The following is a 27,486-nucleotide window of genomic DNA, read 5'->3' as shown; positions in this document are numbered from 1 at the left end:
TTAAATGTGGAGTGTAGATCTGTTCTGTTGTGTTGAAAGCCTGCTTGCACCCTTCCTTGCTGTGAAGGGCTGCTGTGTATGCTGCTTGAAGTGAAAGTCTTTTTTAAAAAAAAATCTAGGAATGACTCTATATCTGCTCTTTCTCTTTGGAGAAAGAACTTTGCTCAGGCTTTTTTTTTTTTAAAAAAAAAATCTGTAATTGTTGAGTGTAACTTTACTTTTATTTGTTTAGAAATTCATCGAGTTTGAAGATTCTCAAGAACAAGAGAAAAAGGACTTACAGACCAGAGTGGAAGCATTAGAATCACAAACTCGTCAGCTTGAACTAAAAGCAAAAAACTATGCTGATCAAAGTAAGTAAAATATATTGCACTCCCTTTAACTGATATTAGTGCATTTTAAATTTCATTCTGTAAAAGAATAATAAATATGCTAAATATCTGTGTTATCCGATCCCTGTATTTTGACAGATAACTAGGTTTAACTCTTGTACAAGTTTGTTTTTCTTAGAATTAACATAATCAACTTGGGTATATGCTTGTGACTTGTAATCCAATTCTTCTGGTATCCTTGGTCCATTTTCTTTTTATTCTCATGTTTCTATGCTAATCTTATGTTTAGCAACTTTTTCAGGAGATATTTCAAACTTATTCCCTTGTTAGTGTTGATAAAATAAACTAATTTTCTTCCCATAAAACTGTTGTTTGTTCTAAAAATAATTGTAATCTTTGGGTTTGGAACTGCTTCTGGGATGAGAATACTATTGATGCTGATTCTCATTAGCTTTTATATAATTTTTCCTGATTTATTTCTGAGGCGTTTAGTTTTTGCAGGAAGAGAGTTAAGGAAGAACACTTCCACTTTTCATTAAGTTACACAGAACATCTCTAAAACTTGTGTAAGTTCTGGAAAAGGAGAACAGCCATCAGTTTTTGTGAAATACTGAAATGTGAAATAATTTCCATGTGAATATATTGTAGCTTAGACTGTTTCTTATCCAGGTACATAGTCATTGAGTGAAACCCAATCATCAGTTTTTCTGCTTCTAGCTGAGTAAAAAGTAGAGGAAAAGAATACTCAAACCCAGAGAAACCTTCTCTTGTCATTTTGTCTCTCCCACCCTTCAGGCTAAATTGAAAATGAAAGACCTATGCTTCTAATGATGGATTTTAAAAATTTTTTCTTTTGCTGTGAGTCTGTTAAACATGGAATGAAGGGTATGAGTTTTACTTTCATTTAAGCTTTTTAGCACAGTGTAGAAATAACGATCAATACAAATTAATGTAAACATTTTGTCAATCTTCTAAGCTAACTTGTATCGACATAAGACTAGCATGTCTATCAATTACTATACAGCTTTTATTGCTGGACCATGCAGAAATGTAAAGTTAGACTGTATCAAGCCTGATAAGGTTGAGATAAGATCAGTTTCTAAAAGCAGAGTGCTAGCTGTAGCCACTCTTCTCTATTCTTTCTTCCTTTATTTCTACTAAGCCACCTTTCCTGGCCATAATGCAATAAGTTATAGTTCTCTTTTTCAATATAAGGTGTAATAATCTTCCTGTAAAGCTTAATTTTCAGTGGCATGAGTGAGTCTATGGCAGGGTTGAAGTATTATTGCACTAGCGTTAATCTTAATATAGATGGCATGCAGAGCTGAATCTTTCTGAAATTTAAATGGTTTAGAATGCTGTTGGCAAATCTTAGAGGCATGTTGTACTTCTTCAGGCCCATTGCAGTTAAAATACTCTGATTCTGTACAGACAGTGAAAACCAGGGATGGTTGATTTCCAGGAGTGTATCTTTGTAGATCAAATCAAACTGAAATGGATAACTGTAAAGCATATTGTAGAGACTTGTATCAGAAATGCTATGATTCTTGTGAATGGAAATGTGTGTGTGTTTAAAAAGCAGCAGAAGAGGGGAAAAGAAAACATTGGAACAAGAGTTGAGTGGTCTGTTTTGGTAACAAAGGACACTGTTTCCAGAACACCCATGCTCTAAGCCCACAGCCCAAACAACTTGTTAATGGGAGACCCTGTACTCTGACAACAGGATTATGGCATCGAGATTGCATCGTGTCATATATGCCATTACTTTTTCTGTTAATAAAATAAAAAATACAAATTAGTTGCACAAAAAAGAAAAGTAATTTTGATTCCTGGCAATATGTGTGCCAGCATACCTGGAGTTCCTCTCATAGAAGCTGCACTTACCCCATATACTGATGTATATAACACTATTATGTATTGTTCTGTGATTCTGTTCATGTAAATTTTTTTTTGCCTTGAATATCAAGCCTACAAATATATGTATGTTTTTAAACTCTTAATTACAATGTGTGTATATATGTGTGTGTCTTGGTTTTGGTATAGATTGTAATAATGAAAATATTTGCATGAGAAACTCAGTTGTTGCAGTAAAACCACTCAGTGTTGGCTAGAACTACTTTTTATAAGAAACAGTGTTGTGGAAAATAGTTATCATAAAGTTTTGGTGTTAGAGTGTTGACTTGTAAACAGTTCCAAAAGCTTTTTATTGGATAAGACCCTTTTGTGATGGCAAAAATGTGGCTTTGGAGGAACAGTAGGGCTGTGATGAACATTGAGTTTTGCTTATGATTTGGGTTGATAAGTTGTCTGGGAGAACATGAAAGACTGTTAAAAAGAGATGACATGCTGCTGATGCAGAGCAAGATCAAAGGGAACCTAAGCACAATTGTTGAACGCCTAATGAATATTATACAAGTGTTTTTTTTCTTAGTGCTCTAAATTTCTAGGTTATGAAAAGTATACTAGTGTACATATTCTTGAAGTAATCTAAACTCTATTGCATTACCTTGTTTTCTGTTTTATAGGCAAGGCCATTTTTATGTCCTGCAATACCAAAGATACCCAATGTATTGCTTTAATTCACTGGATACAGCTACGTCTTCTAGCTATATTTCTTTTTCTCTTCTACTTCCTATACTACTGCCTGTGCATCTAAATTAGTCTGTGGTATTGCCAACTGTTACCACATCAACATTCAAAATAGTGGTAGTGTTATTGATAATGGGAATTGCAAATGCCTGGCACAGAGCAAGTAAGCAAATAAAACCTGGCTTTGCTTTTTTGCGTCAGAGTACAGAGTCTGAGATGGTTATGTCAGTTTATGACACGATTAGTAGTTTAGAACAGAAAACAGGTAAGACATGTGGTCCCGTGTAGTACTTTAACTACAAGACCTTTTGCTTTTTGTGGACTACTTATTGTGCTCTATGTTTATCCTTAAATAAGCAAGGCCTATGAGAACATGTTTTGTCCATTAAAAGTTTTGACTTGTTCTCTTGAATGCTGTCCATTCTGAGCATTTGATGAAGACTGATATTCCAAAAGTTAGCCTGGGGAGAGGGCAGCTCTTAAGTTACATTGTAGGGTTCAGTCTGGTGTGTGCTTAAACATGCATGCCAGTTGAAATTTCTCAAGAAGCCATAGTTTTGTATGTTCTGAATTGTAAGTGCTTGTTTTCTTAGTGATCGTCACACTAAAGAAAAAAAAAGAAATATTTCTTTGCACTTAAATTTATTACGTGGGATTAAGCTCATAGCCACATATTCAACTAGCTAGGTTGGATTAAATCTGCTGTTTGAAATTGAAGAAGTGAAGCAAGAAGCTTATTTTGTGTCAACCAGTTACAAAGTTTCTGTGGTTCACAGACCTTTTTTTTTTCCTTTTTTTTTTTTTTTTTTTTTTTCCTGCGTTACAAGTTTAAACAGTTACTGTCAGCTACCTCTTATAAGAGTGAACTACCCTACTCTGCTATTTCGTAGGAGGAAATGGCAAGAGGGAGATGTGACAGTGTGACCTGGTGGCACTGCTGAGAGGATTGTGAGCCACAGAACATGATGAAATCCTGAATGGTGGGGGCAGATGCACATGGAGTTACCATTCTTGCATGATGTAGAGCACTTGGTCCCTGGTATTTTGTGGGTTGTGGCAGTTACCTAAGTCAAGTTTGCTACCAAAAAAGTGTGACTTGTTGCATCCTGAGATATTTTGTTAAACCTTACAACTGCTTAAAGGAAAGCAGAGGCGTAAGGATTTGCAACTTCTATTTGAGTGCAGGAATGTGCTGCAGTGGTGTGGCGCTCTCCTGTGATCTATCTCCTTGTCTCAGTTTGCAGTCTCTGCTGCTGCTCTCCCCTGTAACTTTCCCTGGTGTGCCTCTGCCCTTGTGTTGGTGTGTCGGCTGTCAGCATTACCTGTGCAGGGAATGGAGGAAAGACAGTGCCTGTGCTTTCAAGGGCCTGTGGCTTGTGGAAGTTAAAGCAAGTTAAATATCACAAAGTTCGTGGAGATTTGTCTAGGGAAAATGTTCTTACAGGCAGTTTTTAGAAGCTCTTGCTCTTGGTCTTTAGCAAACTTGTAATGAGTGTGAGCAAATATATTTTTTTGGTTTTATTACTTGACTAGACTTTCATGGTTTATTTTTTTTTCTCAACAGCAGAGGGCACCTCTGAATATTGTGAAGGTGCACTAAGCATGCAAGGGACAGGTTTTTTCTTTTTAAAAAAAAAAAAACAAACTCAGACCAAACCCCAAGTTTAACATTTAAAGTCTTCTCCTTCCCTTCCACTTCCATGATGTGTCTGAGGCAGACACCAGCCTCTGATATAATCTTAAACATTTTTTACAAGAGCTTCAATATATGACTTTTGCGTTATTTCAAGTCTTTGCTGTGGTGAGAACCCTGGTGCTCTGCTTGTAGTTTGCAGCATTAGAATGTTTCGAATTTCAGCCTTGCATTTGGAAAACTAAGCAGTTAGAACTGTTAAAAACTTGTAATAGTAATATCCAGCTCCCTTGGCCAGCAGCGCTCCGTGGGGGCACATGATATTGTTTTGGACACTGTTTGGTCTCCAGTTACCAGAGGGGATAAGTGTCTTTCAGTGCTCATGTGATGTGCCACTGACTTCTGTGGGGGCTATGGAGGTTTAATTAATTTCCCTTCCTTGCCTTCCTTTTTGAGAACATCAGTTCTTTTTATGTATTACAGGCTGTAAGTTAAATGATTTGGAGTAAAATATGACTGTAGCGTATTTTGACTTACTACAGGAATGGAACAGCTTTGGAGTATGCTTTCTGGAGGAATCATTCTTAGAGTAACTTATTTACAAGAGAATCTGAAAAACACGATGTCTGCATGGTTGAAGTACTTCCTGATGGAGGTGGTAGGCTGTGGGAGTTGAAAGAGTTGGTTCCTTTTCTGGATCTGCCTAGTGCTAAAGTACAACCAAGGTAACATACTGCATTTGAAAGGATAAACAAGACACGGATATGTTCCCATACCTCAGTTTATCAAACCTTAGCTTTGTAATTTATGCTTGTTAGCTTATATTTGAGGAAAACTATATATGTCAAAAAATCCCAACCAACCCAAACAAAAAAAAAAAACCCACACAAAACAAAAAAAACCACAAACAAAAAACCCACCAAAAACCAAACCAAGAAACAGCTCTTGGTCTTCAGAGCTGCAAATGTTGTGATGTAACTGTTGGGCTGATTGTATTTCCCACATCAGGTGACACAGTGCAGCAGTTGCTACTGCCTGATGTAGGTTTTATTTGGGATATGAGACAAATGTTTTGGCAGCTGACCTAAAAACATTGAGATTTGATTTCCTCAGAAGCTAAACAGAACTATTGCTCTCACTGGCTTAAAGAGAAAATGCAAGACCAGGTTCTGTTGTGAATCTTTCAGCTGTGAAGTTATTTGGTATTTTATTTTCATCAGAGCTCTCCAGATACCAGCATTACTGTAATGTGCATCCAGGTAGACAACCTCTTGATGTATAATCTGAAGGCATCCACTACCCTGTGATATACCTGCACAGAACTACAGCAGCAGTTTTACACAGACCTGTCTAGTTGACAGTGAGACCCTTAATATGAACTCTGCTGTGAAGCTTGGTTTTGAGTTGCATATCTACATGTGATGATGTGAATAATTAAACTGGTATAAAATACATCTGTCAGTAATGCTATTTCTAGGTATGGCTCAAGTGTAGTGTTTAAGGAATACAAGAAAGTTTTTCAATAAATACTTGAAAGAAGTCGGCAAGTTTTGTTCAGTGGGGATTTGGATTGTTCCTACATACTTTTCAAAGGCTGAAAATAGCAGAACTCATCTGACTTCCAACAAAGAAGGAACAGAACAGCTTGACTTCTAGTATTTCTTGATTAACAAATTAGGAGCTTATTGTTTGCCACTTTTCTCAGTGCAGCTGTTTCTCACCTGCAGTGGTTTGTTTACAAGGCAGATTCCCCCACTATGCCTCAGGTGTCATTTACTAAACTTGAAGAATCTTTCAATACGAAGAAATATCAGCATCGAAGTGTAGAAGAAGGGAAGGCTTTGCTTCTGACTAAAACATTTCTCGGTTACTTTCCTGGCTGTCTTAAACTGTGAAGTTACAAGAGTTCCTGCTGGTTTTGGTCGGTGGTGTGGGAATTCACAGTCCACTAGATGGAGCAGAGGGTGCAGTCAGCTCCCGAGACTGCACCGAGTCCTGCTGCAAGGCTGGAGGCTTAAAAGAAAATGGAGTAGGAAATTAGAGCAGTGATTGGCCTGCTTTAAACTCCTCTATTAATATTCCTGAACAGAAGTGGTGAGAGGAGGCTGAAAAACCACTGGCATATAATTAACTACTCGTGTACTTTTTCAAACACTAAGGGAGTATTGTGCTAGTGGTTTAGGTGCTAGAGTTTGATTGTTACAGTAATTGCTGTAAATGTTGCAGTAATGAAGAAGATGTCTTTAAATGTCTTATAGAATCTTACATTCCTGAGTTGTCACCAAGTTGTCATCTGTCTTTAAAAGCAAATCCGAGTTTGCTCTAGCTTCTGATTTCATGCTGGCTTCATGTTGCATTTTCCCGAAGTTACTCAATAGTCAAATACATAAATGAAGTATCCCACTGTTTTCAAAACAGTCAATCAGTCAAAACTTTTCTCAGTGAAAAGCTATTTTGGCTAGAGACTAGGTGAACAGTTGATACTGGGTAAAATGATTTTTTTTTTTTTTTTAAACTTGATTTTGGGTAGAAGTTGGCTTGTATATCTCCATTCATTTGAATTTCAACCTTTGTGAGGGATCTCCTGGCATATGGTTGTCTTCATATTAAATGGTTGTAGCAGAATGTCTAAGGAGACTTCTTTTATGTCAGGTTTTTGGTGATAAATTACCGTGATTATTGTGGGTTTCAGACATAGTAGATACTTGAACAATCCAGAAGTGTCAGGGATAAGAGCATGCAGTTGTATGTGTGGATATTTGCTATCAACAGCATTCTTGACAGCTACGTTATCTTCATAATTGAAAGTGCCCTACTTTTAAAACTGAGAACTAGGCCTGTAGTTCATGGTGGTAAGAGCTGTTTGAAGATGTTGGTCTTGCCAAGGAGTCAAATTTATCACTTGTTTCACAAATCAGTTTTCTGTGCTGCTTATTTCCAGGTCTTAACACTTTCAAGTTAAATACTTGTTTGATAGTTTCAGTCCCTGTTTCAATCTATGGTTGATGTGTGTGCTCCTCAGGAACTACTTAATAGGTCATAAGGTCCTACTGGATCATTGGATTGATTATGCTTGATCTCTAGCTTAACTTTGGTATGGGAGCTGCTTCTGAGAACAGAGCTGGATGGAAGCTGTTCAAGGAGTTTTCAGATAGTCTTAGTGCTAGGAAAGGCTCGCTAGTGAGCTGGATCTCTGACCTGGCTTGTGTAGCAGGAACTTGTAATTCCTCTTGAAGGAATCATACTGGTTGGATTTGGCGTTCTAGCAGGTCTGTTTCTCTTTCTCCCCCTCAGGCTTATCAGCAGTTTGAGGCAGAGGACAACATACAGATGGAGGGTGTTCCAAACTTGGTAAAAGCCATCAGACTTGGGAGGTAAGCTCTGATTTTTGAATAGGAAGGGTGGGCAGCTTTGCTGCCTAATTCTTCATAATGGTGTCAGGAGGCAGAAACTGCAGAGGCTTCAGTTTGTTGTAATATTTAATCTTCTAGTTTTAGGCTTGGTTGGTTTGATTTGAGAGAACTTTGGTTAGTATTGGTACTTCAGGTCACTGAACGTGTTTGGATGTTGACAGTGCTGGAGAAGGTTGCAGGTAGACCTTTAGCATGAGTTTTGTGGTGGTGTTCCTGTGGGATGCTTTCTCATCAGCTTAAAAATACTAGAATATTTGCATTTTATTCTCATACTTATGATTCTGGAAGATCTTTAAAATTTTTCCATGTGGACTTGCAACCATGGACAGCAAAACTTTTTTGTATATTATATTTTGCACATGTAATGTCTTGCACTGTAATATCTTCAATCATGTAAGTAGGATATAATGGCTTATAAAGATATTACAACAGAGACAATGAATGTTTTGCTTTTAAGGTGTACATCATCATCTGGCCGTGAAGAATCTGACATCTTAGTGGAAGAAAAAGTCTCAGACTGAAATACCAGAGGAACTTTTGGTATTGTTACTTAAAGTCAAGTTGATGGGAACTGTGGTTGCCATTTTGCAGACCCAGTGTGTGTCAGGCAGTGCCAGCGCCCAGCTCCGTTCCTCTTGGGGGGATATTATCAGGGTGGTGCCAGACTTCCACTCTTTTGTGTGCTGCTGGAGTCAAATGGAACTGGTAACAACTTAGTTTTAAATGTATTCTGGGTGCCAGCAGAAGACCTTTTTTTTTTCTGCCTCCTTATTTCATTGCTGTTATTTTCCTGTTACTTCTGCTGGGAATGTACCTTTAATAGTGACTTAAGTTTCTCCAAGGTTTTTAGGCCAGAACCTGGTGGTCTTCCTCAGAATCCTTCTGGCTGTTCTTCACTAAGTTCAGGTACCTTCTGTGTTCCAGTCCATGGTGATCTCTGATAATTGGGGAATATCTGATCTCTTCCACAGTGTTTAATTGGAAAACGTGTTATGTTGGTTGTTTTGTCAAGATTTTTATCTGCGATGGGAGGCGTGGTTTGGGTACAGTAGATTTCTGGTGTTGTGTATTGTCCTGCTGATGTTGGAAAAGTCTGTGCTGAGGACTGTTAATGTGGTGTCTGAGGGTCTGTAAACTTGGTGTATGTTAGCTTATGACAAACTTCCAGCTGTAGGACTGTAAGGTGTTACGCAGCTGGAAGTGACTTCCAGAAATGCTGAATGTCATTTACATCATCTTCTAGGGCCTTCACATTTTTAACCTTGGTATGTAATAAAAATAGTTATCAGGTTTAGTGGAGATACCCTCCTTGACTATGCAGTACCTGTATCTATGTACATTTGTCTTCTATGACTTGATTTAAGGAACTACTTAAAATTAGGCCATAGAAGGAGAAGATGGTGTGCTTTGTTATGGAACCTCGTTGTGAAAGTGTGTTATATCCTGAACAGTGGAAACACTTTTGTGGATTTCATGAAGTTTAGCTATGGACAGCTATGAAGAATGATGTTTGTAACACCTAAAGTAGTGTTAATCTTCATTAAATGCACCATCAAGTACTTTTCCCAGAATTCACTGGATAAAATTAATCTCTAGGAGCACATATTGGCTGCACTGTCTAGACACAAGCATACCGAACAACGCTGGGGTGTGTCACCGTGGTTTCTGTGCAGGTTCCTGGTGAGGCCGTATTGAACGATTGAATGACTTCATCCAGCGTGAAGCAGCAGCATTTTGTGAGGAGGCAGGGTGGCTGCGGAGCTGCAGCAGGGCTGCTGGCCTCTCCCTGGGTGCTTGGACACTGTTTCTAGGGGAGGGAGCGAGCTTCACAAAACATGAAGCCAATTAGTCATGCAGTTTGCACTTTCTGATTTCCAGGGTATTTGCCTGTCCTAAAGCAGGTCCAGCACAGAGGAAAGGTTACCATGCCCTTGGTCCGTGGGGAAGGGAGAGATGCTGGGAACTGGAACTCCAACCTGGAGAGGGTGGATTCGCAAGTGAGCACAGCCATGGCTGGACAGGGCGTTGGCAACTGAAGCTGCTCAGCTCTGCTTAGTAGCTACTGACAGGTTACTGCTAGGATGTCTCTGATGGGCAGCTGTTGTAGAATGTAATTATTCTGACTAGAATATCCATCAGCCTAAGATAGGGGATAAAATTTGGTTTGTCATGTCACCCTTCTTTAACTATAAATTCTGACACTTGTTTCTGTGAGAGGCTTCCTTATAACCTCCCTTTAAATGTATGAGGAGGCTTAAAACATCTGTTGCCTAAAATAAAAACAATAAATTCTTCATTAGATACCATTTTTGTCCTGCGTTGCCTTTCAAAAATACCTATTTATAGATGTATTGTTCTGTAAAATATATTCTTATATGTTGTAAACACTTGTACACCACTTATTGCTATTTGACCTAAAGAACTCTTGTTCAGCCTGCTAACAGTGTAGAAGAAACAAAAGTGTTCAACCTTGTGTTAGTGTAAATAGAATTTGATTTAATACTTTGGTCAGATATTTATAGGTGGAGTGCAAAGTGTTATGTCAAGGAACTTAATGGTCTTTATAAGAGCCAGACTAGATTAAGAGCTAAGAATGTTTATACAGATTTGAGTGGACAGTTATGTGTTTTGATTCCAGCATTTGTCTCTGGAAAAGAGTACTTATAATAAAGTACCATGCCAAAATACAGATATATAGAGCAAAAAGAAATGGTATCTTGCAAATTAATTTTCAGAAACCTAGTTGGCAATATGAAAATGTGTAAATGGCAGAGAAGATTCTGGTGTTTGTCTTCAGATAATGTGTGTCTGACAATAAGTCTCTGGAGATGGCTAACTATAAATTTAGTTTCCCAGGGGTATTTAAACATGGCAAGTGGAACTGGAAGAGAAGGTTGGTTACAGAACTTGAAAAGCATGATTATATCACATAAATATCATGTCCAAAAATACCTAAAGGAAAAGATGGAATTCATATTTAAGCAGCAAAGAAAATGTTTTCTGTTTGACTTGAAAGAATTAGTTGTGTAAAGGAAGTTCTGAGTTCTGTTAGTTTTTCTGCAGATTAATTGCATAGGGATACCACAGTTTGTTCCAGCTCATCTCCTAATATGAACTTACTGTCTAAAACTCTACTAAATCTGCTAGACATATTTTCAGTTTCTTGGAATGCCTACAGAAATAATCAAATGTTTTCTTTCCATGGATCTATTACCTTAATACTCAACGGAATCTGGAGTGAATGCCAGCAGAAGTTTTAATTTCTGTACCACAACATATGACTTGAAGCTATTTTAAAAATACCTTGTTTGTTTGTCCTAGTTGAACATCTCGAGAGATTGTGTGGTTGGTTATGTTACGGGAAACCTATGTAGAGCCTTAACTGGAGCTCACAGCTCTCATTCGAGACTGAGTCTAGCTATGTGATGTGGCTTCTGCCTCTTCCTACGATTTCCATGTGCATGTGTGAAACAATCTGAATTGGTGCAAGCAGTAACTGCTGTCTTTGAACATAAAAATTGCCTCTCATTTGGGCTAGCAATCAGCTAGGGAAAATATTACTTGGGCTTTTTACAAGGACTGCAAATTGTAAGATTGTAATGCTGTTGGTGTACTTGGGAAGCTCAAGTGATGAGAGTTTTAAAAACACAGGAACTGACACACATTTTGTCCTCTTTGCTATTCACAATGAAGAGTACTCTCATCTCTGATCTGGTTGCCTAGTCCTAGGAAAGTCAGTCTCATTTACTAGAACTCTGAATTTAATTTTAATTATTTTTAAAAATTTTTGTTCTTCCAGTTAGCAGACTTGAAGAGAGGGAGGCAGAACTCAAGAAAGAATACAATGCACTTCATTCAAGACATACAGAGGTAGGTCATTATGCCAAGATGAATTCACGGTATCTGTAAAAATGTAGATCTATGGAAGACTTTGTGTTGTGAGCAGTTGGGAAAATTATTGGATGCTTTGGGTTATTCACTGCTGCTTGGGTGTTTGTATTGCTAATGTCAGTTGTAACCAGGCTTCATTTGGCTGTGTAGTTTTTCGCAGTCACATCTAAGTGTGTATTTGTTCATCTTAGTTTGATTATATGTTTGCAATTTTATAGCTTTTTCAGATATTCAGAAGTTTTAAAACCCAGGAATTTGCTTTTTCATATTTCAAAGGCAATTTTTTAAAGCACACTAACAAACTTAAACAGAAATGAAATTGCAAACTTGGTACTCTTTCCAGCAGTTTTCTGTACGGGTTTTACTTGTACTATTGAAGGAACAAATACCTTCAAAAACTGGCTGCCTACTGAGATTTGCGGTTAAGAGTCCCTGCTATACTTACTGATAGCTATAGAAAACAGTATTTGCTAATGAAGATGGGACAAGTTTGACTCTAAGAGCCACACTTTTTAAGTTGGTTCTAGAGCATAAAGGGACTTGTAGTGCTTTGATTTTTACTTGTAGGTCATCTTTCCCATGCAGGGATGCTTACTGCCTAACTAGTATATTTATTTTAGTGAGGAAATTGCTAAGTTCCGTGAATAATTCTGATTAATCAGAAATCCCACTATTGAGCACAGTTCTCATTTTTACTCTGATTGCTTTGCATTTGAAAGGTCAGATAGCTGTTTTTAGATCATCACTAACAAAGAGGGGAATGCAGTGCAAAGCTGGGCTGTTCCTAGTTTGAAAGACCACACGTGGGGAAAGGGAAACCAAATTTGGTTACCTTTAATTCTTTAGCAATCTTAAGAAGAGTGTACTATACTGACAATAACTGAAGGTGTCTTGGAACCCCAACCGACATGTAGCTCTCAAGTATTGCATGATGAGACTTCTGCAGCTCTTAAATAAAAATATTCATATATTTACTGAAATACTAATTATTTAAGATCACATTTGTTGCTAAATAGTTGTTTAGAATGCTTCATCTCTTGAAAACTGGAAATTTAAAGAGAAGTAACAAAGCTTAATGCTGCCCACTTAAGCTCTACATCTGTCTGAAGTGCTTCAGAGTACTGTGTGCTTGTAAAGTTTTGGTTTATTTTAGTTAGAACCTGTGGGTACTATCACAATAGAAATGGTATGGGTTTTTATTGAATCCTGTTCTGCAGAGTTCAAGATAACTAAATGTATTGGGCATCATTAGTTCAATCAAATGCTAATGAAATGTTCTGAATATCTTTTTACATAGGTTTTGCTCCAAAATGGACAACAGCCTCTGCTGGTTTGATTCCAATTTATTAAATGCCTTTACATCTTAAATTCACTTTCTTTGGTGTAGGGAGAGGTGTTTCCTTGGGCTTTATTATTACTGAGGTGACTATGTCCTTTCTTCATTAAAAAAAAAAAAAAGCTAGCGCAATGTGGTATATTCTTACCTCTGTGCTCTTAAAATCAGGTCTCGTGTTTCCTGTGCCCCTTCCTTTCAGCATGTTTACTTCCTTCCTTCTTTGTTTCCCAGTCTCAAGCATTTTTTTTTTCCTTTTGAATGTTTCCCTGTGCTCACTTTGTAAAATGGCTTCTAAACCCAAAACCATTTACCTTAAGTTATTTCTAGTTTTGTTTATGAAGATTTTGGTCTCTGTCTTTGAGTGACAAGTGTGTGTATGCATACTAGAGGTACCCAGAACTCTCAGACCACTAGCTGGCAGCTGCTGAAATACAAAAGTATATTCAAGATAGGATATGGAGAGTTGATGGGTCATGGGTTTGTGGGTTGAAAAGGCTCAGCTCTTGGCTGAGAGGAAGGGCAAAGAATACTTACCAGGAGTGTGATTGTTTATAAAAGGTTGGGAGCCCTTTTAATAACTGTGTGACAAACATCAGGAAGTTAACTTGATACTCCTTATCTTCACATGAAAAGACATTTGTGAGCACAATTAGAGAAACCATTGTGAATCTTGCTAAGTACAAACTTCCCGATGTACCTCGCTTAGGTCATAAACTGTCTCGGGAGGTCAGCATTTTAAGGCTATTATCTGGAGGTCTTTAAGACTCAGAGACTGAAATCCCTGGGGACTGGAAAGGACTGTCTTCCTCCATCCCCTTTGTGTGAAAGGGAAGCAGAAAATCACAAATTCCAGTGTTTTAGGTCTGTGTAGTAACTTTTATAGCAAGGTGTTTTGGCAAATATCCAAGCTAATTTAAGCATTTAGTTATCAAGTTTATTGGCTTAAATACTTCTATCACAACACTTGTTTCTGAAACCTTTCTTACAGTCATGTTTTTCTATAGGAAGGAACACTTTCTTCCTTCTGGATCAACTTCACCATTGTCTTTGCAAGTGATCCATCGTTGGTACTTACTGAAATGGCAATTGTTTTTCTTTCAATTGACCAAATAATGAACAGAGCACTAGAAAGGAAGATTTCTTTTTTTCAGCTCTAAGATATTGTCAGTGATCACTTTGACAGATGTCACATTAAAGATGCAGCTTGACTGCATTTTCCGCAATCTTAATTCTAACAATTTTTCTCTATTCTGCCTGTCTTTGGTATTTGCTTCCCTCTATCTCTCCCCCCTCCCCCCCTCTTATTCTTGAATTCACAGCTTAGTATTTCAGGCTTGGATGTCTTTCTCTTCCAACTCTTGACTTCACTGAGGCTCTGTAACCATGTCCTCTTTCAGCACTTATCCTACCTGTCTGTTGCTGCCTTGTTGCTGGAGATCAGTACCCAGCAAGCTCCCTGGCTCAGCAGCTCATGGGAATTTCACCTAAACAGTTACAATCGAAATGGACCAAGACCTACTGAAACTAAGTCACAGGAAGTTACACCAGTGATGTGAACCAGAGAACTGAATCCCTCACCCGTGGTGTGGCTTGTGATGAGTGCTGGGAATGCTCCTTGGAGCTGAGCCTGCCAGAGACAGGGCTCTGCATTGCAGTGTCAGGGCACCTGCCTGCCCTAGCAACAAGGTGTCTTTGCAGCTGCAGAGCCAGCAGGGCTGCCTTGACTTGTTAAAGCTCTGGGAAGAGGCTTCGGCCTTCTTCATCCTTCTGTTAAATTAGACTCTATCTTGTTGCTCTCTGTAAAGTGGGAGATGAGCTAATGGGTGTGAGTGGAATATATTCCCTTAAGCTTCATCCCCTGGTTAAGTCTGTGTTTGAGCTAACTGGCTTGATTTTAAATGGATTAGGGTATGATAACCTGAGCAGTTGAGTTGGCAGAGTGGAAGGTGGATTGTAGCTGGGCATTTGTAGCAGGTAGTGAAGAGAATAAAGTGTTTAGTTAGAACAGAATGTGTGACTGCAGCCTGAACACGTTCTTACATCCATGTCGTGATCCCTGGTTAGTTAAGGTGCTCTGGTCCCTTGTCTTTCCTCTGCTTCTTGCCTATTTTGACCTTGATCTTCCTCTGCTCCAATGTTCAGAGCAGATGAGCAATAAAGCAGTATGCTGGAGTTCCTGAACTTGAACTTCTGAAATCTAACTATGCAAAGGCTTGTTTCTATCTTTCTCTGGCTATGAAGGACCACATGCGGAAACTAATCATACAGCCCCGAGGGCAGTATGCTAGAAAGTTGAAGGATTGACAGTGGCCTAATCCAAAAATCTTTGGACCTTTGCTCTATAGATTTGGAAAGGAATTTTGTTACTCAGTTACAGCTTTTATCTGTTTAATAGAAAATCAACGTGTTATATTGTCTGTATAAAAGTCCTGTTTTCTAGGTATACCTGTTGGTGCTTTTTTGCCTTTGTTGCAAAGAGATGATGCACAGCTGCTAGTGACTCTTTAAGAGCAAAGCCCCTGTGTAGGAAGTAAAGCATCTTACTTGCTTTCTCTGCATAGTTAAAGGGGCACACTTTGTAACTGTGACACTGTCTTTTTAAAGGCTTGGCTGAAGGCTTTTTTACATTTATTCAGCTGGGAAACTGAGGGAAAGCAATATACTTCAGCATCTACTTGAGAGTTGACTAACACCTGTGGCACGCACCTGCACAGGTTTCCAAACCACAACTTTTTATTCTATTTAAGGGATTCTTTTTATTGTTTGGGAAACACAAGGTGAAGATGGTTCAATATCTCTTTCCCTGACACACAGAATATGGGCTTAGTTTAATGAAGCATAATTGGGCCATGGAAGTTTCTGTGTTCTGCACTGATACAATGTGACAGAACAGTGAGCCTGTCGCTGGCATTGGGAATGTACTTTGTCAGGTTCATTTGGATAAACAGATATCCCCAACAAGCCCCTGTATAGGGGAAACAGGAAGAGGAGGCTAAGTGGAGATGTATAGTCACAATTATGGCTAAGCATGGGTACTGGGCATAGTGGTGTTGAGATTAGATTTTAGATTATCTGTTCAAGCAAATAGTTTTTCTAAAGCCTTATGATAAGCATTAACAGCTTGATGTATAAAGCCTGGATTTAATACCTTTACATACTGTTGTACCTGCCAGCAGTATCATCTTATATATAGATAAAGATGCATCGAGCTCATCAGTGGGAATGATTCTTTTACTTTGGTGACAAGCTCACCACGAATCCTTAAAGGTAATTACATGAAAGTACTTTTAGGACTTCTGTACTGAATCAAGGAGATTCTAGAAATGTCTATTAACTTATTAAATCTAGATTATGTGGGACACTAAGATCTATATATACACAGTTGGTGGCACATTCCCAAAGGGAGGAGCTGCTTGTGCCAAACCTGATTGAATCTGCAGGATGAACAGTGAGGGCTGTAGCACTGAGCCTGGTCTGACAGTGAAAGAATTACTAAAACCTGTCCTGGGGGAGTTAAAGCATTGACACAAAAAGGAAGGAGGAGTGAAAGAGAAAGGAAGTTATAAAGGAGATGTTCTCAACCTGGTTAAGGAAAAGGTGCAGGTAACAATAACCACAACATGGTATATACACATTTGTTTGTGACAGAGTGTCAGGTGTGTGTACATCGGGAGTGGTCATATTTGTAAGGGTAGGAATAAAAACTAGTGACAGAGTATTAAATGTCTTTCACTGAATGCTGAAGTTTAAGATATAGAAAAATCTGTAACACTTTCTACAGTAGCAGAACTTGTCACATGTCACACGAGGAAACCAATCAGAGTATTTTTTTGAGATGGAAAGCCACTGCATGGTTGTCACTAGCATTTGAAGGGAATGACTTTGATATTCATGCTGTAATGTCTTCAAAAGCTCATTGTAGTCAGTTTGTACATGTTGTGACCTAAAATTTGCTAACACACAAACTGTGAAATGCTGTTAGCATTTAAGGTAATTCTTCCAAGTTCTGAGTTTATCTTTAATTCCATCAGGTAATGGTAATTGAGCAATGTATTTAATTAGAACAATTGGTCATATTCAAAATACTTGTGGACTTCAGGGGCAGCAGGGTGATCTGTTGGTGGTAAAAGGTTATGGATGATTAAATATTGACTGTAGCTTGTATGGAAGAGAAGGGTAGTAGATATATGGTAAAAACTGGGCTGAGTAGAGAGCAATTAAATCCATTAAGTATTTCTAAATTGTCAGTAATATTAAAGTTGTCTTGTTTGAATAGCTGAGTAATCTCAAAACACAGCAAAACTTCTGATCATACTTTAAGCACTGATTAATTCATTAGACTTTTTGTTTTCGATCAGGATGGCACTTGAAGGATATGCTGTGACTTGGAGTAATTCAGCTTGAAGAGATCTCTGGAGGTCATCTGGTTCAAATCCCAGTGGTTTTGGAGGGAGTCTTCAAAATTTTGTTGTAGATGAGCAGTTACAGTGAGCTAACCTCCCAATAAGCTACAGTAGTTAATTTATTAGTTCAACCTTTTGATTAACTGATTTCTAGAAAAAATTCTGTGCTGTGTCTCTTGACTGTACAGCACCAGCTGTGTAGTCCCCGTGTCCCATGGGTAGGGAGTGAGGGTGGGTGAGGAACTGTGCTCCTTGTGGACAGTGTTCCAGTATTGTCAACTTTTATCCTTGGGACCCTGGATTGAGGCAGTGTGTGGATTTTACATGGGGGCACCACTGTTTTTCTGATTTTTGGGATGTCGTGAGCATGTAAGGTCTGGATCTGTTGAGAAATTGCCATGCTGCACTGCACGTGCATACGATGCATATATTTGGCTTTTCATCTTATTTTTGAGTTCCTATAGCTTATGTGCTTCATGCTGAATGTGACCTACAGATTTGACCATCAATATCACTTTCATCTGCAGAGCAATACTAAACTAAATAGTCCTTTAAACTGACCTGCCCTCTAGCTTCTGTATGTGAGTAATAAATATGATGAGACATTTCATTAAACAAAATTGACTGAGAGGAAGGAAGAAAGTAGGTTAAACCACGTACTTTACAAAACATGAAAGTTGTGTGGGTTTTACTGACCCTACTCTCTTCCCCTCCCCCCCCATGTGTTAATTGTTACTAGTACTAGGTACTAGTTACTCAGCTTCTGTTCACTAGCTAAAAATCACAGATGTTCTGTTTAAAATTTTACTTTGAGAAACCAATTGGCGTGCTACAAATTGAAGCGTGTGCAGGTAGGTCAGCTTCTGTTCACTAATATCCTCCTCCCATGATGAGGGACTACATGAACAGGATACAGAATGGTCTAATGTGCATTTCAAAATTATGCACTATTTTTTTTCTGGAATTTCTAAATTAATTTGGATTGTAGTAAACTTGTATAAAACTATGCACAGGAGCCATTAGAACACCTAATTTTGGTTGCTTGGTGGAAACAGAAAAACAAAGAAATGTGGATAGTTGAAGGTGGAGCTTTCAGTTCTTTTGATTGCCTCTTTGTATGAGTAAACATGAAAAAAATTCAGAAAGTAAATAAGATGGTCCTAGTAAAATGCTGTGTTTATGTAATTTTGTTGGAGGATAACTTTTGGAAGCGTTTGACAGCAGTTAAAGTATATTATATAATGTTTCTCTAAAAATAACAAGGTTTGGGGGTTTTTTTGTCTGAATTATATTAATTAGTTCAGGTAAATGCTGGGAAAACCAGGATCTGTACATAACCAGTACTTACCATATAAGTTACTGATTTACAGAACATCTGTCAATCAGGATATCTCAAGCCAGTTCACTCTACCAGAAAAATCTGAGACTAAGAACGTATATTCACATATAGCTAGTGCTGGCAAGCAGTATTTACGGAGAAGCTTATACTACCTGAGGTTAGTAGCATCCAAAGGTCAAGCTTACTGGCCTTGGACACATCAACTCTGACTTGAAAGTAACACATAGCTGTACGTTTCTGGGTCGTGCTGAATTCAGTCCCAATGTATGCAACTGCCCACAAAATAAAAGGTTATGTAATACTGGTTGTACAGATGCCTGCTCATAACATTATTCTAGAAGTGTGTGTATAACCTTTCTAGAAGAGCAGCAGAAATTACAGTTTTACAGAACAGTTGTGTGTGTTGGTTTTGGTTTTTTTTTTTTTAGAGGAAGCCTTTGAGATATGACCTGAATATGCCTCAGGAAAAAAGTACACTAAATTATTCTGCAGTACACCTATGACTTCTTTCTTTCTTTCTTTCTTTCGTTCTTTCTTCTTTTTTTGTTCCAAGAGCCCTATTCATCTGTGAATGTGAGCACAGAAATGCTAAAAATATCAAATGTCATGTAGGCTTCTCTTTAGGCTTTCCCAGTTTTCATTTCAAAGACATTATGTTCAAATTAACCTCTGGGAGTGGTGCAGCGATACCTGTTACTTCTCCCCATGCTTGTCCCAGATCAGTTACATGCTGAGCAGCAGCATCTTTTGGCTGATTAGAATGGGGGTTCATTAAATAAGTCATGACTGCAGGTGTCACCATGTTGGCCTGTGGTTGTCTTTCTTAAAAGAAATAGGCAAGAAAGCAAAGCTTCTTTTGAGTGCTGAAAATCCACGGGCACTTGGTCCTTTTTATGAGATGTCAGTCTGGAAAATTTAAAACCAAACTTCACATGTAGAAAATACAGAAAGCTTAAATTTATTTAAATGTTAGAAAAAAAGAGATGCTGACTTCATATTTCTGCCTACAGAAATAATCTGATTTTTAGTTTGTGAATTCATTATGTTTAATATTTCAGGTGCCTGTTGCCTGACCTTTGCAATTAAACTATAGTGAAATGCATTGTCACATAATAACTTTTAATATCTGCTGGACATGGAGGTCTTAAACAGCCTCCAGAATGAATTTGAGCATGGTATTTCTGTTCAAAATTCTTGTTTGTAGTATCACATGCACTTTGTGTGCCCTTAGGATGTTTCCTGTGCATGGATGCACAAGTAAGGTCTCCAATTTTTATTTATTATGGGCTTCTCTATGGTTTGTGGTTTTACACACTGTATAATTTTACTTCTTTATTTCTTTAATGTTTCTGAATGTTTTTGGTATTTCTAGAATTACAGGGGAAGATTATATTGTATTGGCCAAGAATTATGTGGTTGTAGTAAAAGTAAATATTATTAAATATTTCTTGCTGTTTCTCTGTCATTTTAAACAGATGATTCACAATTATATGGAGCACTTGGAAAGAACCAAACTTCATCAGCTAACAGGGGGTGATCAGCTAGAATCCACAACACACAGTAGAATTAGGTAAGCTATTTATTATGCTCTCACCCTGAAATGAAAGAAAAAAAATCCATTCATTTGTGTTTGCAAGACTTTGTTCTTTAATCCTACAACAACGGTTTGGCTGAATCGGAAAGATTTGTTGTATGATTGGAATGCAGTAAGAGAATAGTGTAGAAATCAGTAGAAAGAGGCTTTTGCTGTTGTACTGCCAAATGTTGAGATATACTTTGTATGTTAGCCTTAAACAGTTTCAGCTTTTTCGAGTGTTTGCATTCAGGTAGGCAGGAAAAATGTCAGCAGCTGTCCCAAAATACTTGATATCTTGCCATGGCTTTGTGTACAGGTTGATGAAGGTGCGTATCGTGGTACTCATTTTTTCTAAGGGCTTGATGTGAATATATTATGCAGATTTTGAAGCTTTCTAGCCTATGAACTCTGTGTGGAAGGAGGGGAGATTAACTCCAGGGCTGGCTGTGTCTCTGCGTTGCTGCATAGATGCTGCGAGGAGCCCGGCGGCTCCCGGCGCGAGGGGGAGGAGAGCGGTGATGTCATTGCTCTGGAGCTGCTGCAGAAGAGTGGAAAGCTGCTGCTGATGGCATTGTTTTTGTGGCAGCGGCTGAATGACAGACTTTGCCTACAAAGATACACCCTCAGCCCCTGTGTAGCCTTCTTGGTTCCGGCGTTTCACCATGCCAGCACAGCGCCATGAATCCTGGATGCATGCTGCTATTTGTGTTTGGCTTCGTTGGCGGGGCGGTGGTCATTAATTCGGCTATCTTGGTATCTCTCTCTGTTTTGCTGCTAGTGCACTTTTCTATTTCTACTGGTGTGCCAGCTCTGACGCAGAACCTACCAAGGATACTCAGGTACTCTGACCTACTGAACCTTGGCTTCATGTGCTCTTTCTTCTCTGCTTTCCTTTTCCCTTTCAAACAGAAAGAGCAAGGATAAATTAGAGATGTAAATCGTACCTAAATTTCAAATTCTTTTGTAAACATAATATTTATGGACTCGGATATGACAATATATATTTTTAATACACTCAAATTTCACTGCTTTTTAAGCAAGTACAAGGTCAGTTTATCATCTCTTACTTTAAAGAAAGCTATTACATTGGTTTATTGTAACCTGCAAAAAAAGCTGTGATGATAATGTCATGGATAAAGCTCATGTTCAGTTATCAGGTACTTGGCTGATCTTCTGTAGCCATAAATGTATGCAGTCTGAGGCCTTGTACTATTGAATTTCAATTTTTTAATCAGAAGAATTAGATAAGATCAGGTAATTGGTGATCTCAGGAACACAGTAATTAGTTGATCACGTTATTTAAAAAAAAAAATCTGATTATTGGTTGGTGGGAAAAAAAAATCTTTCATTATTTAAGCATTAGAGCTCTTAAAGCCTATTCACCATTGTTCAGCCAAATGTTATCCTCTCCTTCTTTTCTGTACTTGTATGGCAAGCTGCCAGCTCGGTCTGTCCCCCCTCAAGTTATGTTCTGTTTGTCCTAGTTGCCTGGACCAGTAGCAGAGATCTGTTAGAAAATTGTGACCAAAGTAAGCTTGGCAAGTTTTAGTACTATAAATACAAATTGAAAACAGCTGGAAAAGTTTTAAAATGTAGCTTTCTGACCTGAAAACCTGACATACTTCAACTGTGCTTGTCAATTTAATAGTAAACTTTATTTTAAAAGAGAAGAATGCTAGAAAATAGTCTTTTCTGAAAGAGCTGTGTGACTTTTTCTCCTTAATACATGGTGCATGTAGACTTTCTGTGGTAGTATGCTTTTAACTTGGGTCTCTGAGAACAGAAGGGTTGTTCCAAAGCTTTAAAGCCAATCAATAGATTAAAGCAATGCTAGTTATTAATAACTGATAATAAATGTATATGAATATTTAAATATAAAGAAATAAAATAAATTTAAAGTGTAACTCTCCAGACTGATCTAGTTAGTAAAGCTGTGCTTGTTTGAAAGGGGAGGGGGGAGCCAAACACAAAACAAATAACCTCCAACTCTACAAAAAATAACATAAAAAACAAACAAAAAAACGCAAAAGCAAAATACTAACTTCATGATCAATAACTTCTGTGAGGTATTTTACATTTAAGCAGTCAGATGGTTTAAGAAATAGGTTTTTTGTAATGTGCTTTTTCTCCCCTGGAGAATATTTAATGGATTTGAGGTGTTTGGGGAGGCTATGCTTTTTCCCGCCCCTATTAATTTGTTCTAGGAATTACAGGATCTGGAACTCAGTTCCTTAGTCTTTTATTCATTTAAAAGAGATAAAAATATAGGATGAAGGGCTTTAATGGTAGAATTGTTTCTATTTTTTTAACAATAGTCGGATTTTAAAACTAGAGCATCTGGTTGCTTATCCTAAAGGATCCAGTAAATGCTTCAATACATCACTTCAGAATATTAGTTCGGGCTTTTAAAACATGTGCCTGCCTTCTGCTCACTCATATTTTCAGATATTTCTTGGACATTGGCGGAGTAGAAGGGGTTTATTGCTTTCCGGTCAACAACCATTGACATAAATTGCAATTGCTTCAGTCTAATCAGATAATTTCTTTCAATGCAGATATGCACAAAATAAGCCCCCTTTTCAAACTTGATTTGCTGTGTAGTCTTGCAATGCACCTGAACTGTGTTTTAGCCCCTCAAAATACGTTCAGTATAGAATTTATTTAAAACTGTTCTGCAGAAAAGCAGATGTCAGTTGTGAACTTTTTTTTGGTACCCATTTTGTTTAAATTCTTTCTTCTGACGACTGCAAAGATGATAAGCTTTGTGGCATATCCTGCAAGTAAGCAAATCTGTCTTTCTGCGGGAGGCGTTTTCCAAAGCAAAGGGCCCTTCACAATGCATGCTTTATCGCTGGCTTTCTTTTCCACTGAAGGGCTGCTTTTTTCCTTTTTTTGTTGCTGCACTTCTTAACCAATGAAATGGTTTCATTCTGTCTTTTGACATAATCTAAGCTTATGTGGTGTGTCTTTTGTTCCTCACACACATTAGAGTTGTGGGAAATCTAAAGAAAAGCAGAACCTGTTACAATAGAGGGAATCGTTGGGATCAAATTCTGTTTAGTTCTGTGGCTATTTTTCGTGAAGACTTTTCATCACAGTTAGTTTGAAGATGCTGGAACAGTATCTGATGCTTTTTATTTAGTAACCCTGTCTAATTTGCTTTACTCTGCTGCCTGCTTTGCTCTGCTAAACTACTGAATTGACAACCTAATTTGAAATAATATTTATGAAAGGCCAGGATACATACAATGTGAGAATTCATTGCAAAGATTTTGGTGACAAGAAGCATCTTTGTACAAGTGTACTGGAAAGGTTCATGACAGTTAATTGCTATTTGAACAATGTTTTTTGTTGATGTAAAATTTACCAAAAGGAGTTTACTGCTTAATTGCTAATCCTTTCTTGACTATCTTTTTTCTAAGTAAACAAAAAAAACCCTAAAAGCAAAAAAAGGTGAAAATGCATAGCTTTTGCTTTTAAACATTCCCTTTCATATAAGTTATATGCTGTTACTAATTTTGTAGAGAATTCTGCTTAGGTTATATTTAACCTCTGAAAAGCCTTGCAAAAGGAAGTGTCTGTGGTTGTGATCTGACTTATTATAATGCTAAAATGTGAGATCTCTCTTAATATTTTGTCTGGATTATCTCTGCAGGGGTACTTATATACAGTGCTTTCTCTCAAGAAGCATAGTATTCTGCCATCACTTGTGTATACTTTTACCTTCCGTCTTCAGTATGCTTAAACCTGTGATTCTGTGCTTTTTTTTCTGTATTTCATTGTTCTGACTGAACAAATACTTTGCTTTATCTCCATTCTATGCCTGGCTGATACTTTTCCTTTTCAGGGCTGGCTGTAGAATCCTATGAATTGCATTCTACACAATGTTTTTGTCTCTTGCTAGCAGGAAGAATTAATCTTTTTGTTCGCTGATCACACTACTGACAGCAAGATTGACTTGGGGATTTTTTTTATTGGAGGGTCACTATACGAAGCTTTGAAATGTCCCAAGGTTGTTTGCTATAGGGAAGTGATAAAGATAGCAGAGATGCTAAAGAGTTAGGATGAAGTAATTTGCCTTACTGGCACAAGCTTTTGTGCAGCTTTAGGGTGAAGTAGGGTGTCGAGCTGATCCTGGTTAGAACTGCACAATTTTTGGCTGGTCTAGTTTTAACATCAGTAATTCCTTAACCCAGTTTTTTTCAATTACACAAATCCATGTAATTCCTGTGATCTTCAGAAGAAAAATACCATACATTTGAAAGGTTGGGACTTTAAGCTGATTGTTTACAGCTTTTGCAAATTTTTCAGTTAATGGTTTAGCTGTTGGCTGTTGAAGTTATGTGGTGCTGTATCTTGGGAAACAAAAATGGTGCAAACCAGTATTTTTAAGAGTGGCTGTTGAAAACTAATTTAGTCTGAAATAAGGAAACATTTTCATTCTACACTCCTGTTTTTGTTCTATTTCTGTAAAACTTTTGTTTACTATAGATTAGCTGCAGTGCAATCAATAACTGCTGTCTAAAGCTGTGGAATAAACTATTTGCAATCAAATAATGTGAAATGAGGAATTATTAGGTGCTGTTAATACAAACTGTGTATGCTACATAGTATATTTAATAGACCATAGTGTATGGATGTTTGAATCTATAATTTTACCACTTCCCTACTGATTTCAGAGGTGTATACGAAAATGTGTCACAGCTAAAATAACTGATGAAACCTGCATCTCTTTCAAACAGAAAGGAGCGTCCGATATCTCTGGGCATCTTCCCATTACCTCCAGGAGATGCACTACTTACACCTGAAGCTCAGAGAGAAGCGGGGGAGACGCCTGGGTCAGAGCACTGGAAATTCCATGAGCTGAGCCAGCCACGGTCCCACACAAGTCTGAAGGTGAGCACTCGGTTCGGCTGCCTTGTGTGTTAGGAGAAACTCATAAACAGATTATAGATCCTTGGTGGGGAGAAAAAGCAAGTTGAAGGGGAGGAGGGAAAACCTTTAATCATCTTTGTGTAAGCCAAGTATGTTGCTTACTCAAATGAGCTTTGGAGGAACTTACTGGAAAAAATAGAGTTTAGGTTGCATTTTCCGAGTGAGCGGTAATACTGGCTAGGTCTTGGCTTACAGGAGTGAGGTTTTTTTCTTTCTGACTAAGGACCAGTTCTAAAGGTCAGTCACTTGTTCTTTACACGAGATACGTAACTACATAGTGTAAATGGGTCTATTGGTTTAATATTGTTTTAGAAGGAAAGCTTTGATTACTGCACAGGCAATACTCAACGCAGCCTCTGCCTACTATGAGGCGTATAGTGTAGGTATACTGCAGAGTTGAGAATGAGCTAACTTTCCTAAATTAGCCTGTTATTTCCCTTACGTGTGGCTTGGCTGTAATTCCTGCAATTGTTCTGTGTTCCAACAGTGAGAAGAGGGTGGCATAGAACAAGCTGCAGAAATGGTAAAATGGGGGAGTGGTGTTGGAGTGTGATGAATCTGGCAGTTAGGACTAGGGTGACCAACAACACAACAGGAGGGACCTGCAGGGTGAAGAACTCTCGAATGTGTAAAGCCTCTCTGTGTTTAGGTTGATGAGGTTTTTTGGAAGACTGTGGATGTACTGCTGTTTTTCAAAAAGCATGTAGCTTGAGGGGAATTTCCTCCTAAGTGAACTTAATACCTAGCAGGGAAGAATTAAGAAGCTGTCCAGAAATAATTGGAACCCAGACTGGTTTGTTTTTTTTGCCTAGAGGTCATATGGAGATAATGGGAAGTGTAAGTAATGGTTAATTATAAACATATCAGTGACAACAGGAGTTTGGATCTAAAAATTTGTCACTTAACAAACTCTTGGCTATGACTGTTTTTGGTCCTAAATCTGTCTTATTCTCATTGTCCTATGCCAATTAATACCAATAAATTGACAGACTTTAGGAGAGCTGACTGAAATAAAACTTACAACTAAGTGTAGGTGGAGATGAGGTGTGAAGGGAAGTCTCTGATCCCATCCAGTCCCCTCAGAAAATTACAATGGTTACTGTATATTGTAAAATAGGCTTCTAACTGCTAAAAGAGAATTTACGCAACAGCACAGATGGTAATCTTTCAAACCGAGTCAGAATAAGTTCCTTGGGTCCAAAGCAGCATATTTGGTTCTTAGCTGTGAATGTAAAGTACTTCTGAAGTGAACCTGTTGAATAACAATGTATTGACATCATGACCAGCATTTGAAACTTTTTTTTTCTCTTAATACTTTTATTTCCTCTGAATACTTTTAACATCAAGTACAAGGCACAAGCAAGACTTGGCTGCTTTCAGGCATCTGTTTTCCACTCATGCATGAGCATTTCATTAACAGTCAGTGTTTCCTCTAAAAGTATCACAAAGAGTAGGTGTCAGGGAGAAACCCAGACTGAAAAGGCTGGGTATCCTGTAGCTTGTACAGTAGTGACATTGTTGGGGTATCACTGTAAGACAACATAAAATTATGTACCATTCACTGTCTTCTGCTTTTTTTCTGCAGAGCATTGCAGATGAGCTACTGCTTCAGATTTAATTACCCAGTTTTTTCAACTATTTTTTTTTTTCCAGGAAGTGTCTTTTGGCAACAGTGCCAAAAAGGTCAACGCAGCATTCACTTTCAAATGCTTAGGCTTTGATATTTTGATTAATTAATTGTCACTTAATGGAATTGCATTTAATTTTCATTTAGTTCTAGAACAAACATCCATGACAGTTTAATGAGTATAGTTTCCAAAAGTTAGCTAAAAAAATACAGTAGATAATAAAATCAGAAATGTAAAATAGGTGGGATTATTTGAAATTCCTTTAAGAAAAGGACTGTTCACTGTTCTGTCTTGCACTATCAAGCTGTTTTTCTTGAGCTTTGTGTGTGAAAGTCAGTGATCAGTCTGTGCTGAATCAGTTAGGGGATGCTTTCGGAATACAAAGATGTAGAAATATTTGAACAGAGCCAA

General features: G+C 37.9%; 1 protein-coding gene across 10 annotated transcripts in view; it reads left to right on the top strand.

Moving 5' to 3' along the window:
* The first annotated feature begins 255 nt into the window (after positions 1-255).
* SPAG9 (sperm associated antigen 9) overlaps positions 256-27,486 on the top strand; it is a 57,980-nt gene continuing 30,749 nt past the window's right edge. For 8 of the 10 annotated variants that reach the window (XM_026860850.1, XM_026860845.1, XM_026860847.1 and 5 more), the window contains exons 1-2: positions 20,975-21,351; positions 25,255-25,408. In XM_026860850.1, coding sequence (XP_026716651.1) covers positions 21,191-21,351; positions 25,255-25,408 — 315 coding nt within the window. In that variant the 5' untranslated portion in view covers positions 20,975-21,190. Of the gene's footprint in view, positions 354-7,848; positions 7,929-11,766; positions 11,838-16,700; positions 16,798-20,411; positions 20,507-20,974; positions 21,352-25,254; positions 25,409-27,486 lie in introns of those variants that run through there. The other 2 variants (XM_026860849.1, XM_026860851.1) reach the window with 2 other exon arrangements.

Source organism: Athene cunicularia, assembly GCF_003259725.1.
Source record: "Athene cunicularia isolate RWA chromosome 18 unlocalized genomic scaffold, athCun1 chr18_part1, whole genome shotgun sequence".
Taxonomy (NCBI): Eukaryota; Metazoa; Chordata; class Aves; order Strigiformes; family Strigidae; genus Athene; species Athene cunicularia.
Note: the sequence above shows the minus strand (reverse complement) of the source record. Positions and strands in the feature narration are given on the sequence as shown.